Source organism: Alligator sinensis, unplaced genomic scaffold (assembly GCF_000455745.1).
Source record: "Alligator sinensis unplaced genomic scaffold, ASM45574v1 scaffold1273_1, whole genome shotgun sequence".
Classification (NCBI taxonomy): domain Eukaryota; kingdom Metazoa; phylum Chordata; order Crocodylia; family Alligatoridae; genus Alligator; species Alligator sinensis.
The window spans coordinates 363973-383013 of record NW_005842653.1 but is presented as its reverse complement, the minus strand read 5'-3'; the positions used below and the strand labels follow the sequence as shown (position 1 = coordinate 383013).

At 39.3% G+C, this 19041-nt stretch overlaps 1 protein-coding gene across 11 annotated transcripts in view; it reads right to left on the bottom strand.

Moving 5' to 3' along the window:
• Window positions 1-423: 423 nt before the first annotated feature.
• Window positions 424-19041, bottom strand: part of SLMAP (sarcolemma associated protein) — a 169933-nt gene continuing 151315 nt past the window's right edge. For 9 of the 11 annotated variants that reach the window (XM_014524722.2, XM_014524727.2, XM_025215584.1 and 6 more), the window contains 3 exons: window positions 15996-16167; window positions 13043-13177; window positions 424-7938 (listed from right to left, as the gene is read on the bottom strand). In XM_014524722.2, coding sequence (XP_014380208.1) covers window positions 7849-7938; window positions 13043-13177; window positions 15996-16167 — 397 coding nt within the window. In that variant the 3' untranslated portion in view covers window positions 424-7848. Of the gene's footprint in view, window positions 7939-8989; window positions 9080-13042; window positions 13178-15995; window positions 16168-19041 lie in introns of all 11 variants that reach the window. The other 2 variants (XM_006033679.3, XM_006033683.3) reach the window with 1 other exon arrangement.

Sequence of the window (19041 nt, the reverse complement as noted above, 5' to 3'; positions counted from 1 at the left end):
TATCTCCTGCTACTAATTAGCAATCAAAGTTCTTGCACATTATTTAGAGGCTCCAAATAGCTACTAACAAATGTTAGTGCAATTTAATCCATTGACAAATGTTACAAATAAACGTTCCAACTGGAATTGTTCCATGCAGGAGTAAAACGTGTGAAATTGCTGAGAAACAACATGCAGGTACTGCAGCCAATGCAGAGTAATACTATGTTGGATCTCATTCTGACAGAAAAGGATGAACTGATTACTGAACTAAAAATTGATGGTTGCCTAAGTGCAAGTGATCATGACTATACATTTGTTTCACACAACAATTCCAATCTGTTATTTTTACGCATCTCTCTCTCTCACACACCAAACTGAAAGTAACCCAGGACCAAACCAAGTGTGAAGTGTTTTAACATAACAATGCGAACAGCAGTTGGGAACTGTTTAAGAACGCTTTATTAGATACTAACCCCACATAATTGTGCAATCACATCAGGTGGCGTCTTTGGTTATCAATGTTCCTGGTCAAGACGAGAAGTGAAAGTAGCAATTAAGAACACATAACAAGTTTAAATAAATGGAAACTGTGAAAAATCCATAGCAAAGAGAAGAGAATAATAAAAATGGAATTCTTTAAATGCTTTCAAACAGGCCTGTCTAACTAGCAGCCCACAGGCACCCCCAAAGGGATAACTTGCAGCCCCTGGCTCCTGATCCAAGAGTTGCTCTCTCCACTGCTCCAGCAACTGCTGCCACCGGACTCTCCAGGCTCCCCTTCCATTCTCCAGCTTCTGCTGCCTGATCCCACCCCTAGAGGACCTGTGGCTGGGTGGCCTGGGGGGACCCAGAGCCCATGTGGGGCTGCACAGGGTGACGGCATGGTACATTGGAGTACCTGTGAGGCAGTGTGACACAGGGGGACCCATGTGACATGACATAGCATGTATGGGGCCACAGGGGGGTGCCCACAGTGTGGGAGGTGGGCGTGTACAACGTGGCACAGCATGCAATATAGAGGGTGTGTGGTCTACAGTGTGTGGGGCCAGGAAGCCTGCCCCCCACAGCCACTCAGAAGTTGGACAGCTCTGCTTTAAATGCATGAGGGACAAAATGAAAAATTAGTAATACAAGAGTCCAATTATAGATAAAAGTAGAAAAATGTTGATCATGCTGCAAAAAAGGCAGAAATATTCAATAACTTCCTGGTCTCTATTTGGCAAGAAGCAGGATGCTGTATTCATATCCTTAAGTGATGAGGAAATATTTTCTATTCCATTAGTAACTTGGGAGCTATTGCATTAGCAACTATTAAAATTTAAACATTTTAAATCTGCAGGACCAGAAAACTTACACATAATAATATTAAAAGGATTGGCAAAGGACCTCAGAACTATTCAAGATGATTTTTTAAAACAGATCTTGGAACACTAGGGAATGTCCAAAAGACAGGGGAAAAACACAAATGCTGTACCAATACTGGGGGGAGGGGGGTCAATTAAAGCTGATATGAAATTGATAAGAACTGGTGAAATGTCAGACTGCAAACTGTAACTGTGATGCGGGTGTTACTAGTAGGGTCCTGTGGGGATCTGTTCTTGATCCAGTGCTCTGCAACATTTTTATTAGTAACACTGAGGAAATGACATATGCATTACTGGTAACATTTGCAAGTGAAACAAGAATTGGTGGTCCGACAAATGACAGGGCAAGTCAGTTGCTCAGGCTGACCTTGGTCACTTGATGGGGCAGGCTCGTTTGAGCAACAATACTATCAAATGAAAGATTATATATCCAGGAGTGGAGAATATAGGTCTTGTTTGCAGGACTAGAGATAGTATCCCGAAATGCAGTGGCGCTCTTCTAAGTAACTTAGGGGCAATGGTAAATAACCAGAACTCTCAGTGCGATATAGTAGCTAAGAAAGCCAACATGATCCTTGGACAAGAACGCAGATAAATATCAAGTATGAGTACAAAAATGTCACTATCCCTGTATATAGCATTAGTGAAAAAACTATGGAACAGCAGATCCAGTTCTGGCATTCACACTTCAAAAGGGATAGTGAAAAATTAGAAAAAGTTTTTAAAAAAGACACAAGAACAATTAGAGGCATGGAAACTCTGCCTTGGTCATTTAGCTTATCTAAAAGTAAGTTAAAAGGTGACTCAATTATGGTCTAAACATATGTGAATAGGGAAGACATTTGCATTAGTAAACAACTTGAATCTAGGGGAAAAGGTGCAGCAAGAGTGATGGGAAATGAAAGCTTGACAAATTCAAATTAGAAACAGGCTCAATTTTTAATATCAAAGTTAAAGACTTGTTGCAGCAATTTTTGCAGAAGCGTGATAAATTTCCCTTCACTTTAAATCAAGACTAGATCTCTTCCTAAAATAATGTTGCAACTCATCTGGAGATCATAGGCTCAAAGTAGAAATTACTTTGTAATGCATTATGGTTTCTGTTATACAGGAGGCTCTACAATAATCCATGAAATAATTTCAGCTGAGATCAGCGTTAGCAACCTCTGGCCCAGAGGCCAGATCCAACCATTAGATCAGGCCCATGGATGTAGGGGCTTGGCAGCATTCAGCAGCAGGGGGTTTCAGCTACACAGGTTCTCCCTGTGTTGCTGTGGGAACAAGCGCCAGGTCCTAACACCCATCCACCCACCTCTAACTTGGGGTGGGTCATTCTGACCTGCAGCTAGGAAAGGTTGCCTACCCCAGGTTGGTCCAGTTTTATTTTGCTTGTTAATGTCTATTCTCTCCTCCACTGTTTCTAAAACAACCTGCAAATCTCTCTCTCCAGGTAGCAGTCTCTGAGTATTAACGAGTTAATTGTCATTAACTAATCTGACTGAAATAACACAGGGTAAAATCCCAGGGAAGATGAGACAATTTGTAGTTTCCCCCACACATTAGCAAGGTCAAGATAAACCCTAAATTACTATATCCTTAACTCTACCTCCTCACTAGTTTGTGAAAAACTACAAGTTTCATTGTCTTCACTAGGATTGCACTTTATGTTAGCTAACTAAAGCCAACAACGCTCCTTTCTCACTTAAATATGATGCACTCTGTTAGAAGTCAAGGCAACACTGACCTACACTCCACCAATCTGGGGGAATTGCTGAAAAGTTAAACAGAACAATAAGGGGGGGAACTGATAAAGGTGGGGTGGAAATCAAAACAACTGTGAACTACAGAATTGGCCAATATATTTCATCTTCTCCCCTACATACACTGAACAGGCAGGATGGACTGCAGGGTTCTAAGCAAGCATCAATGGCCATTTTGTTAACTAAATGCTAATGAAGGAATTGAAGACAGCACTGTATTATTACTGCCGTACATCTCTCATAGAAGGCTCTAAATCCTTTTGGCATCAGGGCAATACTTATTTAGGTAAGAGGCATCACTGACAATAAATTAGTTTCCACCATAGCTTGGGATCAGATCTAAGATACAGCACTTGCAGTAGCAGAAGCAACGCCATGCTGACTAAAAGGAGGAGGAAACTAGAAAAACGGATAATATCATACAAAAAAGAAGGTAACACACCCACTCTTAGAGACTCCAACCTTTGACAACTTGTCAACAGTGACTCCGGCAACCTGGTGTTTCAGCACGGTCTGATGGCTTGGTCGGAGGGCGGTGTGGGGGGAAGGTCCCAAACTAAAGAAGCTACTGTCTTAAGCAATACAGTTCTATAGAGGGAGGCCAGCAGGACAGATGATGGTCAGTGACAAATCAGTTAAAACTGTGACAGCATTTCTACAGGATTTGGTTAAAGGTGAGAAAATAAATTTAGTGCTCAGAAATTCACTCTCAGAAGGTTAATTACATTTACTCCAGCCATCATATAGCACTTTATCTGATACTGAATCATTTTTGACAGGCTGCTCGTTTCCTTCATGAAATAATTCTGTGCAAAATATACTCTGCATGTCCATAACTCTGTGCTCATTTAACAAAAACAAAAGAAACCCCAGGAACAGATGGCTCAGGTCATTGATTTGATAGCAAGAAGAATTTCAACCATGCTACAGAAGAGAGGTTATATTTAATATAATTCAAACAGATGGAACGTGTAAAAAGTCCATCATTTTTCTTTTAATTTATTCTATTCATAATTCAAAGGAGTAAGAGGCCTGACAGTATAATTCTCATGCTAGTAGAACTCCCCCTTAAACAAACACTTTTCATCAGTAGGGACTGAAGGACAAAGTTAAGTGTTAGAACAGGGGTGGGCAAAATGTGGCCTGGGGGCCGGATGTGGTCCACCAGGCCATTCTATCCGGCCTGCAGGGACCCTAAAAAATTTAGAAAATATTTATGTGCCCTGGGCTGCCTGTCATGCGGCCCTCGATGGCTTGCCAAAACTCAGTAAGTGGCCCTCTGCCCGCCCCTGTGTTAGAACATAGAGCAGTTCTAATTTATTCAGACAGGAAATGTTTTATTAGTGTAACTCTTCCTAGCAGCCCCATGTCACTGATGAAAAAGGTTGCTGGAATCCACCCTGCAAGCTGTTGAGGGCCTTTCTAACGTCATCAACTTCAATGCAAGTTGAGAGAACTCATCATTTTGCAGCAAGCATCCAGGCTCATGAAGGATTGTGAAAAGCTCTCCTCTGGGGCTGTCATAACCCCTTAGTCCAAGCTAATTAGTTGGCTATTATTAAACTGTGTAACTCCAAAAGGATAAGTGTGTGTGTAAGTGAGCAAAGATATATAGCACAAGCATAAGTAACAACATTCAGCTGTAAAACAGGTTTCTGGGTGGAGGGTGTTTTATGTTAGGAAGCTTTTTTAATTGTGTTCCCTTCAATATAAAAGTGCTCATGACTGGAAACTTCCCAACAGTACCCAATCATCTCTCAGGGATCACCCTAAGAAAGTGAGTGCACTTCACATATTAACTCATCCCTGATAAACTTTTAAACATGCAAACCTCAGAAGATCTCAGCAATACCACTGTGGTGAGGAAATACAGTAACTCTATATGCAGATGCAAATGCACAAATCCATGCAAAAGTGGATTACTTATTTATGCCTGTGTTCATGATCTGAATACAAATATGCACACATGCATGGAGTTCCAACAAACTGAGAACCTGTTTTCTTCCTTGAATACAGACATACTGGATTTATTTTAGCTGTTTGGTGTTATGACGACTACTGAAAAACAAGTCAAAAGGTCACTTATAAATAAGATCTATGGCACAGTAAAATGAAGTTGCCAAGTGTCAGGCAGCTTTTGTGGCATATTTGGTAGCCCTGTCATGCAAGACCTACAGCTGAATTGCAAGAGTGTGAAAGGGATTGACTACAGTTCTTTCTAGCTACTAGAAGCAACTGGTGTTTCAGATATCCAGTCCCGTTATGATACACCTCCCTTCTGCTCCCCCTACTGACATGAGAGTTGCGTGGAAACGCATTAAGAATGGGCGATGGAAAGATGCAAGTGAATGAAGGCTGGGGGCAAAGAAACAAGGGTTGAAATGGGAAAAGTAGAAATGAAAAAGCCTAAGGAAGAGAGAAGGCAAAGTACAGAGACTACCTTAAGCTCCTCATGCCTTCAATAACTCCCTCCCCAGCTAGCTCAGATTTTCCCTGACCACCCTACCCTGGCTTTCCACCCTTACCACAGGCTCTCACAAAGTTCCACCTTCCAAAAAATCCCTCCCCCCTGATTTTTCTATGGCAGTAACCCCCACCAAGACCTGTGTCACACCTTTCTTTTTCCCTTAAAACTAGATGTGAGAACTAGACGTGAACTAGACAAGTGTGGTGTACAAGACATTCAGATCTAAACAACGCATATGTGAGATGCAATGTGAAATCTCTTGATTCTCAGTCCTACCAAACATGCTGTGTATGTTGTGCCTAATAATTGTAGCAATGCCTAATACGCAATGAATTTAGCACAAATCTATTGTTTTCAAATGAGATTCAACTCAAACATGCACAGGGAGAGTAAAGTTATTTTATTAAATCATGCACATCACATGTGTTAGTGCAAATAGTTTAATCTGTACTCCAGAAATTCTATTGTACTTTTTATATCTTTACAAAATAGATTTAAAACAATTATTTACTTTAAAAAATGTAATTCTGAAGTTAAGCATTTCAGAACAATATTTGCAATAACCTATATACAAGAGGTACTGAGTACCACTGGCAAACAAGTGTTTTGTGGTGAGGTGGCTTCCTGCAACTGAAAATGATGAAAGAAACAAACTAGATGATAATAACACTTTCTAAGAGTCACTTGTGGACTATTTTTTCCAAAAATCTAATGATCCTCCCATTAGCAAATCCCAAGTAGCTTAAGATAGGACCTTTAATTAAAAGGACAGACAATGACCCTCAAAACCTCACAAAGGCAAATTATATACTAAATTTCTATTTAAATATTTAACTAGATCTGTTGATTGCCATTAATCTTTTAAAGCCAAATAAATCTTTGAGATAATCTTCCTATTTTGAAGTTTCCCTTAACCAAACCATTTTCCTTTGCAATCCATTTTAGCATACTGTACAAGTCCTTAATAAACATTTTTGTTAGAGCTGTTGAGTTGCGCAAGACAACTTGTAGCCAACATTTAAATTCAGTGCTCAGTTACAGTGGTTCTCATTAAAGTCAACAATTAACAACAGTTAACTCTTAGACTAGGAAAATACACATTTTAATGGGGACCACTGTGTATTGTACTTTAAGGCCATGTTGATGCAAAGCTTCTAATTACCAAAATTAAACTAATCTCATCAACTGATGCACACTTGACCAGTTAACTGATTCCAGCTTTGCAATTACTTTGTCCACCATGGAATCTTTTTTCTCAGTTAATCATATATGCACTCTTGCAGTTTTCTTAATGAAGTTATGTCAATAAAAGCTTATCTAAAGAGACAAATATTACTTCTCCAGCTCAATTTTGAAAGTATTAAATGATTGAAAAAAATAAATGGATAAAATGTGATATGTGAGAAAGTACTCATACATTTAAAGAATGTCTCTTTAAATATATGAAATTTAATAAATTACATTCAAACTAAAGTTAACATAGTTGAATCACTGCACTATGTCCATCAAATGACCAAGTATTTGCTCCCAGAAATACCTTTTAGTTCACTCAAGAACACACACATGCTTGCACTCACACACGCACACACAAAATATTCTAGGCTGGTGTTTGCCATCAATGTCTTCTCTATCTTATCTCTTTAAGGCTGGACATGAACTGTATTTATTCCCCAAAATCATTAATAAAACAAAATCCTCACCAAAGAAAATTATTTGCTTCCTTCAAAAGGCCTGGAAAGAGACATTATCTTGTTCCCAATAGCTCAGTGACTGACAGCAAGTCAAATGGTATATATTAATGTAAAAAAAAAAAAACCCAAACTGAAAGGCACTGAGCACACCACATGTGTTCCAAGTAGCTACACGGTTATTTGGCATGGGTATCCAAATCAGAAAAGCAAGTTTATCTTTTAAACCTGGCAATCAGATTCTAAAGCAAAATATCCACAAACCTAACCATTATAAATAATTTGGTACCAAGAAGCCTATTTTAGGCCACCATTATAGTATTTAGAATCCCAACATACCAATTTAAAAATTACATGAAATTGTAAGCAAAAGTATTGCTCACAGTAGAATGAAGTCACAATTTTATTCCCTCTTTATAGACAGATACATTTTATACAGTTTAAAGCAAATGACCCTACTGCTGTTCTCACGCAGAGCTGCATTGTATTAAGAGGTAAAAAGGAAGAGAATTAATCTGTTTTCCCCCAGTATGTGAGTGATGCCAGCTTCTAAAAGGGAGGACGGTGTATGGATTCAACAACAGTTCTCATGGAGAAGCTCTGGTTAGGCCTGGGTACAGCACCACGGCTGTTACAGCAACCAAAGCTGCCAGCACAGGCATCCAAGGCCATTGTCTCTGTGTGGAGAGAAAGAAAAAATCAATGTCATATTTGTTCTAGTTCACACTAGTCAGTTAACCCCTTGGTTCCTTAAGTCCTGAGCACCTGTTGGTAAGTATCACTAATATACTTCCCATGAGCCCTTAACTGTTGGGAAATCTTGACTCTTGGCACCAAGGGGTTAAACTCTGTTTTCTAGCACAAGGTATTCCAATAGACAAGTCTTCATGATGGAACATCAGCAAGAGATTCTTTGTTAGTGCTGTATTTCCAAGTGCATTACAACACACCCCAAAGAGAACATCTCTTAAACAACAGAGGGCTGAATATGCTCACAATATAGCTTGTGCCAAAGAACTGCTAGACAAAATGATGACATTTTAAACTTCTTTGCTTTTGTGTTTTTAAGCTGGATCTGTGACATAAGTTTAGTGGAACTTATCAAAATAATTTTCAATGGGTTTGAATGGTATCTTAGATTGAGGACAACGTTTTACAGAAGACATACTAAGAGACACTGGGGATGTAGTGCAAGGTGAGAATTAAGAATACAAACCCACCACCTATTTGTCATTCCCATCTTGTCCTTTTTCCATCTTCTTCACAGCAATAGTGAGAAAGTGAAGAAGTGTTTAAAGTCAGAAAGGAATTTCTAAATCCAAAAAGTAAGAAAAAAGGGACCAAATTGCTATTTAAAGAGGCAAACTCTTCATTTTTCACATGTGATTCAGCAATCAGTTTTTGGGGGGGGTTTTCAGGTCCTGACATTGCAACATTTTATAAGAATTTACCCCATTTTGCTAAAGACAAACAAGACCAAGTGAAAAGAGGTACATTCAAAACTGGTTAGGGTTGAAATTAATTCATTGTTAGAATTATCAACAAGAAACCACACAAACATTAAATGATTAGTAGTTGCTCAGCTTGTCAGTACCATAAGTATGGTATAGTAAATGAAGGGTTTGCTTCAGGTAAATCCTGTGAGCACTTCACCATGCATATTTTACAGAAATGGCACAAACAGGTGAGAGGGACAAACATACATTAACTGAACAGTAGTGCTTGTACCTTTCTCTACCACAATGGGCCGTAACACCAATACAGGAAAGCCAGGATTAGGCCGATGAATACGGCTGGGACGGGTTGTAATATGGAAGGCTAAAGAAGGGAAGGGATATTAAAAATCATTTTGTGCTATAAAATCAATCAGGTAAAGATGATTTAGATAGGGGGAAATAAGTCACAGAGTGAGGTTTTTTTTTTAATTGAAATGAATTAAAGACATCTACCACGATACAGCACGATCTAATTTGGTATACAAAGTTAGTACACCACTCTACTCAAATGAACATGGATATTTAAAAATACAGTGAAGTAAGAAGAAAAATGTTCTAAAGAAGCCTTTGTTGCCACTTGGAATTTAGAATTTCAGGTCAAAATTGAGGCTTATATTTACACTGATTGCAGGTCTTCATCACATTAGTGTTTTGGGGTTTTTTTTCCCTTATTTCAATGGTGCAAGATGCAGCATGAGTTTTCCTTTATACTGAGTCACCTCATCCGGGCATCCCTACACACTGGAATCAGCATATTTGGAAGGTCCAAGCAGCATAACAGATTTTTCATCTTTTCTTCATTTTCTCACAATTTCAAGACCCATAATCCCAAGAAAAATTACTTTTTCTTCTCCAATGAATCAGTTATGACAGAATCACCCCAGCAAGCCATGTAGTCAAGACATGACATTGCAATATTGCTCAACATTAGCAATGAAGTCCTCCAAGTGATGGAGCACAGGCCAGCTGGGAATCCTAAATGTGAATATCCCTACCTGTGAGAACCCCAACCTGGATTTAAATCATGTTCTCCTGGGCTACAGTAATGCGTTTTACTTTCCAGATTTCAGGCCATCAAGATACCATAACTCATTTACTTTGTGACCTTGTTTTCACTGCACTCAAACTTGTTTAGTTAGGGTGCTTGTAGACATGTGGGGAGGCTGCTCCGATGTGCTGTAATTATAATTACTACACTAATCGAGTCTGCTGGAGTGTGCTAATCAGTGCACTACAGCAGCTTCCACGCCCCATGTATCAGCATCCCCATGCTTCAAAATGGTGGCGGGGCACTTTAACTAAAGCTTGTTTGATGCTCTGGGCACTTCAATTAGAGCATCTCTGAGCTGCTCTAATTAAAGCACCCCCACCCCTGCCCCTGGAGCATATGTAAAAACACCCTTAGTTTTAAGGCTGTAATGCTTCAGGCTTGGACTGGATAAGGATTATCCATAGTATTATAAATTTAATAATGTTTCAAAGAGATGACTGTCAGAGTCATGATAATTGTATAGTGATTTTTTTTCTTAAACTAGCCTTGAAAGACACCCGTTTTCTCTGTGTCTCTGTTAATACAGACACACACAAACATCCCCCCCCTCCACTTCCCTCCCACCCCCTTCAGATCATGATAGATGTCTTTTTTTGGAGGGTTTTGGTTGTGTTTTATTTTTTGATTTTGGGGTTGAAGCCATGTTGATTTTTCACAGAGCTAAACATGAATTTATATTTAACTCATGTTTGAGGATTTTCTGCAATAAAATTTACAGGGAATTTTTTGAAATACAAGACAGTCATTTCATAGTAAAACAACAAATTTGGCCCAATAAACATAAAATGTAGGTGTTCTACCCTGGACAATACAAGCGTCGATCTCATGTTAGCTGACATTTGTTTTAACCAAGGCAAATATCCTTTATTTAAATTATATGAAACTATCATAAATTCATGTTCATGCAGCATCATTGTCTTGCAGTTGCTGTCGCAAATCAAAGAAGCGTGTTGTTAGAAATAATCAATGCAGTATTCAAAAAAAGTTGATATTAAGTGAATCAAAAGCAGCTAAATGTTCTAAAACCATTCACAAACAAATCCATCCAGTCAAATCTAATCAGTAACTACAAACATGCAAACACATGTAGCACACCATAGTGCTATGCTTTCAGAACATGACCTAACTTTTTTTACATTCATGCTTCACCCATCCAGGAGGAAAAAGGTGATGCATAATTATAAAACACCAAACACAAAGGAACTTGTGGGCATCTAAAATTATTCCAACTGGAGTAAAAAAAAAATTCTCTGCTCTAGCATTTATAGTACACAGAAGGTTATATGGCATTTATTTTATTCATTATATGTATGTATATATGCCTGTGGCATCTAGGTGCATGACAATTTATAACCAAATACCATATTTAATGCAATTGCCCAAAAAGATGATAAATTATACTCCCTTATCAAGCATCATCATATAATGAAAGTCTCCTTTCTGTTGATAAACAGGCAAATACTTGACTAAAAATATGCCCATAAACTCAGGTGTTGATATGCCCAAAAGGGAGTAAGTTCTACAGTTGCGAACCTTCCTTTGGAATATCTTGGCCTTCATTCCTCAAAAGTGAGGTAGAAAAGAGTGACTCAAGACACCAAGTGATCACCAGCACCTGTAAAAGCTTCCAGCCCCTGGGGCTGATGCCAGGTGCAGAAGGTACCAAGTGAGATGTTTTTTGACAATCCACAAGCATAAAAAAAAAAAAAAAAAATCCTAAAATTTAGTTAAGTCACCTTGTGAGTGTGTCAAATAGAAGCTTCTTCAGTGAGGCCATAGCCCAAACAGTAGTGCTGCTCGTACTGCAACTAGTTCTTCCAGTCCTCCCTAGAAGTGGTTTTCAGCTAGTGTTATGGCTCCTTACTTGGTTATATATAACTTCAGTCCCTCTTTTCCCCCATAAGAATCCCCCTATTTTTATAAATACACCTCCTTCTCTCCCTGAAAATCTTCCTCTTTCCATCACTTTTCCTATTTCCCTGCATAGCTCTTCTACCCCATTGTCCCCCTTTTGATTATTCAGTTTGCCTTTGAAAGACCAGGTTCCTAACAAGACAAAGGCAAGGAGCCTACTACTCACAATCCATCCACTCAAAACATTCTGAAATAGCAGGCGGTTTCTTTCTGTTTGTTCACACTCTAGCAGGAGTTTAGCGAAAGGTCCCAAGCAAGAAGCAGATGGTGAGAGAAGACTATTACCAGTCACACTTCCAACAGCAGGAAGCAACAGCATAATGAAGTGGGGGCACTGATCCTTGGGTGGGCACAAAACTAGCAGCAGCGGTGCTGCAGGCCTGACCTAACCACTGGTGCTAGCAACACAGCTCATGATACTTCCTTGTGTGCCACTGCCACTCAGGACACCCAAGTGCCCAGTTATGCCTCTGGCAGGAAAATTAAATATGGCCTCCCATTCGCTTTCCTTCTTTATCGACTACATCTTAAAAAACCCTAGAACAGTGGAGTTAAAGCAGCTCTGCCACTCTTGGTTGCATCTAGAGGACTTTGGCCATCATAGCACCATCACGGCTCTGGCTGCTGGGTTAAGCCTGCTGACAGTCTTTCAAATTAGTTACTCTAGAAGAGGGCATTCCAAACAGTGAGGTAGAAACTGTAGTGCATTTCCACTTTGTTCTTTAATAAGTGCAACAGAGGCCAAGCACCCCAGGAACCTGTGCCCTTAAGAGGCATGACCATGAGTTAGGGAACATAATCTGCTTAAAAAATCACCATCCAGATAGGATATCCTTAGGAAAGTTGGGTCTTCCTTTTATCTTTGAAAGTTGGGTCTTCCTTTTATTTTTGAAAGTTCTTTTTGGGTCCAGATCTCTTGGCTTTCATATAAAATGTTTTCTGCATCATTTTATGAAGGGAAATGTTTTTCCAGCTTCTGGATCACTAGTAATTAGTCCAGATTTTTCCAAAAAGGCAGCAGTCAAAGGACAATTATAAGCCTTTGTATGATGCCACACACTTAATCTGTATGCACACTTACTGGAATGGCATACTTAATCTACAAATCTGTACATGCAAATGTCCAATTCAGAAACAAATGATCATTTGCATTTACAGTACCCGCATGGCCACATCAGGCATGCAATTTGCTCCTATAGTTTGTGTACAACTCTTGAAAACCCAGCCTTTATTGTATAAAACAGAGATGTTCTCACTCAACTGAGAATTGCCACCACCGTGCCATGACCAGAGGCCCATACACAGTTTGTACAGACTTACATTGTTTCCTTTTTCTTGTAGCAGCTTCAGGTTTTCTTTACACTGTTTGAGCTCATCTGTGATTGATTGCTTTTCCTGCTCAGTCATCTCAAGCTTCAACTTCAGCTCTGAGAGTACAGCCTGTGTCTTTTCATACTAAAGGCAAAGAAAAAACAATCTACAGACCCAGTTTAAATTGGATGCGAGAAGATAAGCCCTGTTAAAGCAACTTTGGGTACAATACTTTCATTTTCAGCAGTAAATTTGAAAATAATTTGGCTTGAATTAATATTTGTATTTAAAAAGACAGCAGATGAAAGGCCTGTTTAAGAGTAGTTAAGACTATTTCCCAAAGAGAAATAAGACCAAAGCACTCTGTTCTCTTTTTTACTAAAATAATCTTCTTTTAACTTGGATTTCATCCCCACAAGCTGAAGTGGTATGCTTGCTTCCTCCTTTTGATAATAAAGGGAATTTTGACACCCTGCTGGAAGTAAGACAAAAAAGCAGTCTTACATTCACATAATATTTTATCTTGCACGATGACAATGATTTTAACAAATGACATGTACTTCAAGCAAAAAATATTTCACCTATCACTGGAATGTAGCCTCTTTCTTAGATCAAAGGGTGCCGCTAACAGTGGGCAGCACATTGCACTACACATCAGAAAAGTAAGTAAAAATTACAATTTTTCAAAGGAAACTGCACGAGAAATGAGTAGAGTACAATTATACACAGTCAAGAAGTAGAAGCTAAATGACCCTAAATACCATGGCACACAACCTTCACTGACCACAACTTCAGAACTCTTAAATCTCATTCAAAAGACAACAATATCCAACCATACTCTGCCCCTATGAATGTGATGGGCCTTAGTTCAGAACTCGCTCAAAAAGAAAAATTTTTTTTACTCCTTTTCTTAAATTGCTTTGTATAGGACTCTGGTGTTTTTGCCTTGGAAATTTCCTGTCCTGGAACTGAACAAATCAGACCTGCTTTGTTTTAACAGTAAGAAGCAATACTTCCATCATCAACTTTCAATTTCCTGGGGTATTCTGGAGATAAACAGTTAGTGGATTCTTTTACCAAAGAGGTTAAAATAATACTTTGGATAAATGGTGTTATGCCCTTTTCAAGAAGAATGGTGAAAGTCAGCGCAGTATGTTGACTCCCAACTACATCAGAACAGTACCCAAACATATTCAATGTATGTAGTGTACCAAGCACAATGCATTATTACCATGTCCATCAATAATCGGGACGGACAACAATGCATTAATATTAGCCCAGAAGTGTACAGTCTATTAAGTATCCCTTCTGTGGCAATGCACAGAACTCCACATTAGAAAAACTCTTTAATGGCAAAAATCTCCAAATCTAAGAGAAATTCTGTGAATAGCTGATGCGTTGGTCTTAGTAAATACAGTACCACCAAGTAAATACTCATTGAGCCACAAAGTGCCATACAGGCCAGCCACGGACTGGAGAGAGAGAAGCCTACTTCATTTCTGGTTAATTCTTACATCGTTATATAAGCAGATATCTGCACCAGTCAAATGGGTGCAACAAACTGAAGGTCAAGTAAGAAGGTCAATCAAATCCTCCCACAACAAAGTTGGACTTGAGATTAAAATTGAAAAGGTTATAAAAATAAACATGGGTTCTTGGCAGATTTTCAAATATTGTGCACTATTAACATCAGGCTGTTAACTTCTATGTGGTCCAAATATGGGCACAACTTTTGGTCACTATTTTACATTCCTGCATCAAGAGAAGCTTGTCCATAGCATTTAAGGCAGGGGTAAGCAATGTGTTTGAGCAGAATACCTAAAACACCTGCAAGCTTAACTTGTAAGATGTTGGCATGGCAGGAGCAGAGCGTGGGAGCCACGAGGGGCCCGATCTTTGTGATGACAGCACAGCCCCAGCCCTTTCCCCGCCGTCTGTCCGGAGGCACATGTGCCAAGCAAAATGCCTTTGCATGCCATGCTCTAGCACCCTTGATGAGGGTTGCCTACCCGATTTAAGATATACTTAGGTTCAGTTTTTTGTGGTGATGCCTACCAGAGGGCATTAAGTATGAGAGAAGACTTGACCATTGACACAGGCCTACTACATGAGCTATAAAGATTAGTTCCTTCATGAATACACAATATCCACTGGTTTTAACATTTCATCTTAACAAGATTAATTTACATTATTTTTCTGAAACATGAAAATGGCATAAAACATCATGGTGGTGAATTCATGAGAAAGAAAGGAAAGGGATTGCTAGAAAGATATGGAAAATAGCAGTGATCGGACAAAAATTAACAGCATTTGTGAGAATAAGGCAAGTAAATGTAAGAGGTTATAACTTTTATCTAGATATGTTTCTGAGACCCTGGGCTTCAAACCATCTCATTTGAAGGATTTCTGGCTCTATCATATGCACTTGCTAATTGCCTGCCAAAGCCCAAGGATCCAAGACAGACCCTATTTAAATATAAAGGGCCCTCACCTTTGAAAAAGATGCACATCCCTAATCTTGAGAAAAAGTGAGTGTAATCTACTGTAAAAGGCCAACCTGTCTAAGAGCAGTTAATTCATACTTGTACGGTCTACTGAGAATCTGTGACATTATGGCAAGGAAGACTATGGACCACCTCCTACTCAAATCATAGTTGTGTAAATCAAGACCGTCAGTGCACAGCTTAAAACAGTGCATCACTAATGTAGTTCAATAGCATATAAAAGGAAATATGCAAAATATTTTCAGACACATGCAACTTAAGATACACTTTCCATTCTAGGCATGCAAATCCCCACTTTAAATCATGAACAACTAACATAAAACCACTTGTATGAACATTGAGGAGTTTTGATATTATAGTTGCTTCCTATTTTTTTAATTTGATTTTCAACTAAATAGCATAAAAGCAACTGCTAGGTAAAAGGTCCAATCATAACAGGAATAAATATTTTACTTTACCTCTTTCTGTACATCCTTTGCTTGATTCTCAGCCTCAGTGAGTAGAGATTTTAGACTCGCTGCATCCCGTTGATGCTGTTCCCTCAAAGTTCCCATTTGATTTTCAAGTTCTTTGCGAGTCATTTCAAGAACACTTAGATCACTGGTTAGCGCTAAACTCTGTTTCTGAGAGCTGCAAAACAATACTCAATTTATGTCTCATCTTAAATTATTCAGATAATTTGTAAAGTCATTTTTCATCCTCAAAATCTTTATGTGCTATACAAATATCAAAACAGTACTATCAAAACTTGGAATGGTCAGCAATATTGTTACCCTGTATACAAAATGAACTGGGAAAATTTAAGCCAAGGATTTAAATTTTTCATATAACTGCCTATTTACATATGGAAAATAGTCTTTACTCAAAGTATCTGTAAGGAACTCAGAGAGAGAGCAATGGAACTCAAGGAGCTAATTACTAATAAAAGTTTTATAAATATACTATATTTACTACCTATGCTATATACTCTATACTTTCTACCTATACTACATTTTATAAATAGTATAATAGTTATAGTTTATTTTACTATAATTTAATTGATATAATAAATAAATGTAATATAGTTAATTATAATTGATTAATCATGAACAGGTATGCTCTTAAGTAGAAAATGCACCTGTCTTCTTAAAAATGTAATCTCCTCACAAGGCGGTTTATTTTAGTAACATAAAATCTAAGTTGAATAAATATTGAACTAAAGATGTATGTTGGTGTTTCCAGTCAAGCCTCATACCTGAACGTGCATTTTTTTCTGTGAAAAAACAGGCGCGAAAGTGATCATGTATTTCTGTGCACAGACTATTACCTCTATGTCTAGAAAATCTGGCTCTGAATTTCCAGTTTTTACTCAATCCTAGATGAGTAGAATCTGACAGGGAATGGATTGACTGGTGGGAATATATCAACACACTGGATACTGTTAAAATGGGCCCTTGAAATGGAGTGAAAGAGGACTTGCTGGATTGGATGCAGTAGAAAGAGATGGGGAGGAGGTATGGAATTAACAGAAGATGGGAAAAGATGTAGAAAGGCTTTGCTTCTGTTTCCTTAGCCAACTGATTCATCCCGGGTCTGGAATGTTTTTCACTACAGGGAATCTTTCATTAGTTCAAGCAATATAGCTAGAAATTAGGGCACCCTAAGCATAGGGATGGGGGGAATGGGGAGATCAAAGCAAAAAAAATACAGACACAGTATTGTCCCAAGATTACACTGTAAATTGAATCAAACTACAAGATGCCAGAACTGAAAGACAAAGAATAGCAGCAGGCAAGGGGATAACATAGACAAGTTGCTATTTATGTTACTTGTTTCAGGCATTCTTTAGCAGTGAGGTAATATGTTTGAAGAATGCACAAAATGTAACGCATTATGAATAATTCTGCACTCTATAAGAAACTGGATGCAAAGTATACAATTCATAAGAATGTGTGGTTTATTTTTATCCACTGTTGTCATAACATAGTAATGAAATACATTACATAAGATTACTTTAGTTCACTATGGCTATCAATATTGTGACCATATAGAGAATAACATCTCATCTCAACATTATTTGCAAGCTCCAAACAGAACTTTGCTAATCCAAATTTATCTATATTGGGTATTGTCATTTTGGGTAACAAAAGATGCTTTTTACTACTTTTAACCAATGTCACCATGCATTTTCCCCAAACCCTAATTAAACAGCTAAATTATTAAAAATAGAACCTGCTTTGGATAAGATCTTATATTTGTATGCAACAAATACTAGAAAACAAGTTTAAAATTAGTAAACGCAACTAAGGATTTATACAAATGTTCATTTCTAGTGGCAGAAAATTTCCACTGCTAGCAATGTTTCTGGAAGAGGGAGCAATACAGACATTCAGCTTACAACAGCCCCCTCGCTGTTCCTTGAGCCTTTCCCAGGTGATCCAAGCCTGAGGAAATTGTGGGCCTCCCACAATAGGAATGTCCTCCCATTCCCACGCAAGGCAAAGCCCCCTTGTCCACTTCTCAAACTGGGAACTCTAGCATGAGAAGCAGACAGGGGATTATAGTGGCGCTCCCTCTGCTCAGCTTTTAGTACACATAAAGAGAGCAAATGCAGCAGTGGGGCAAAGTCCCCACATGCTCCATACCACTTGGGACTCCAGTGTGAGGAGCAGGTGAGGGTCTTTGTCCCATTATGCCAGAGATAGCCTCCTTGACCCTGGCTTCCCCTTGCCCTCCTTCTCCCAGCTGCTCAGCTAAGCAGTGGGGGGATGAAGTAGGGAGAGGCCAGGGAAGCAGGCAGGGTTCAGTGCCACTGCTGGACACTTAGCTGCTTGTGCTCAGGAGCTGAGCAGATGGATCAGTGCAACAAAGGCCCTGCCCACTTCTCACACTGGTGTGAGAAGCAGGCAGGGAGAAGCTGGTAGTTACTCCTTCCTTCCCAGTCTACAGGATGGGCGAGAGCAGCTGCCCCTTGACCTTCTCCAAGCAGGTGATCCTGGCCTTAGGAAGATACAGGAGCCTTTCTCCTCATTCCACTCATCCTGGACCCCAGGAGGACTTAAGCCACGAGAAAACATGCAGACATTAAGTCTCCTGGGAGAAACTCTGCCAGGAACCTTTTAACCCTGGCTGTTTCTGGGTTATTTTTCTCCCAGAGTGACCATTTTTGCTCTGGGAGAAAAAGCTTGAACGTCTTCCTGGACAACAACCCACACATCACAACGAGGGACATGCTCAGTTGGGATGGGCTTCACCTGTCCCCCAAAGGTAAGCATGTGTTCTCTTCTAGGTTGGCAGATCTCCTCCGGCGGGCTTTAAACTAGGCTCGTCGGGGGGAGGGGAAGATGAGGGCGGGGGAAGCCGAGGACCACCAAACCATGTGGCACACACAAGGACAGCCCAGCCTGAAGAAGGAGAACATCGGGAACCTGCAATCCATGGGGCGGCCAGCAATACAGCACAGGTAAGCAATAAGCAGGTAAGCAATAAGGGGCCCTTTGGGAATCGGAGCTGGGGGGCAAAAAA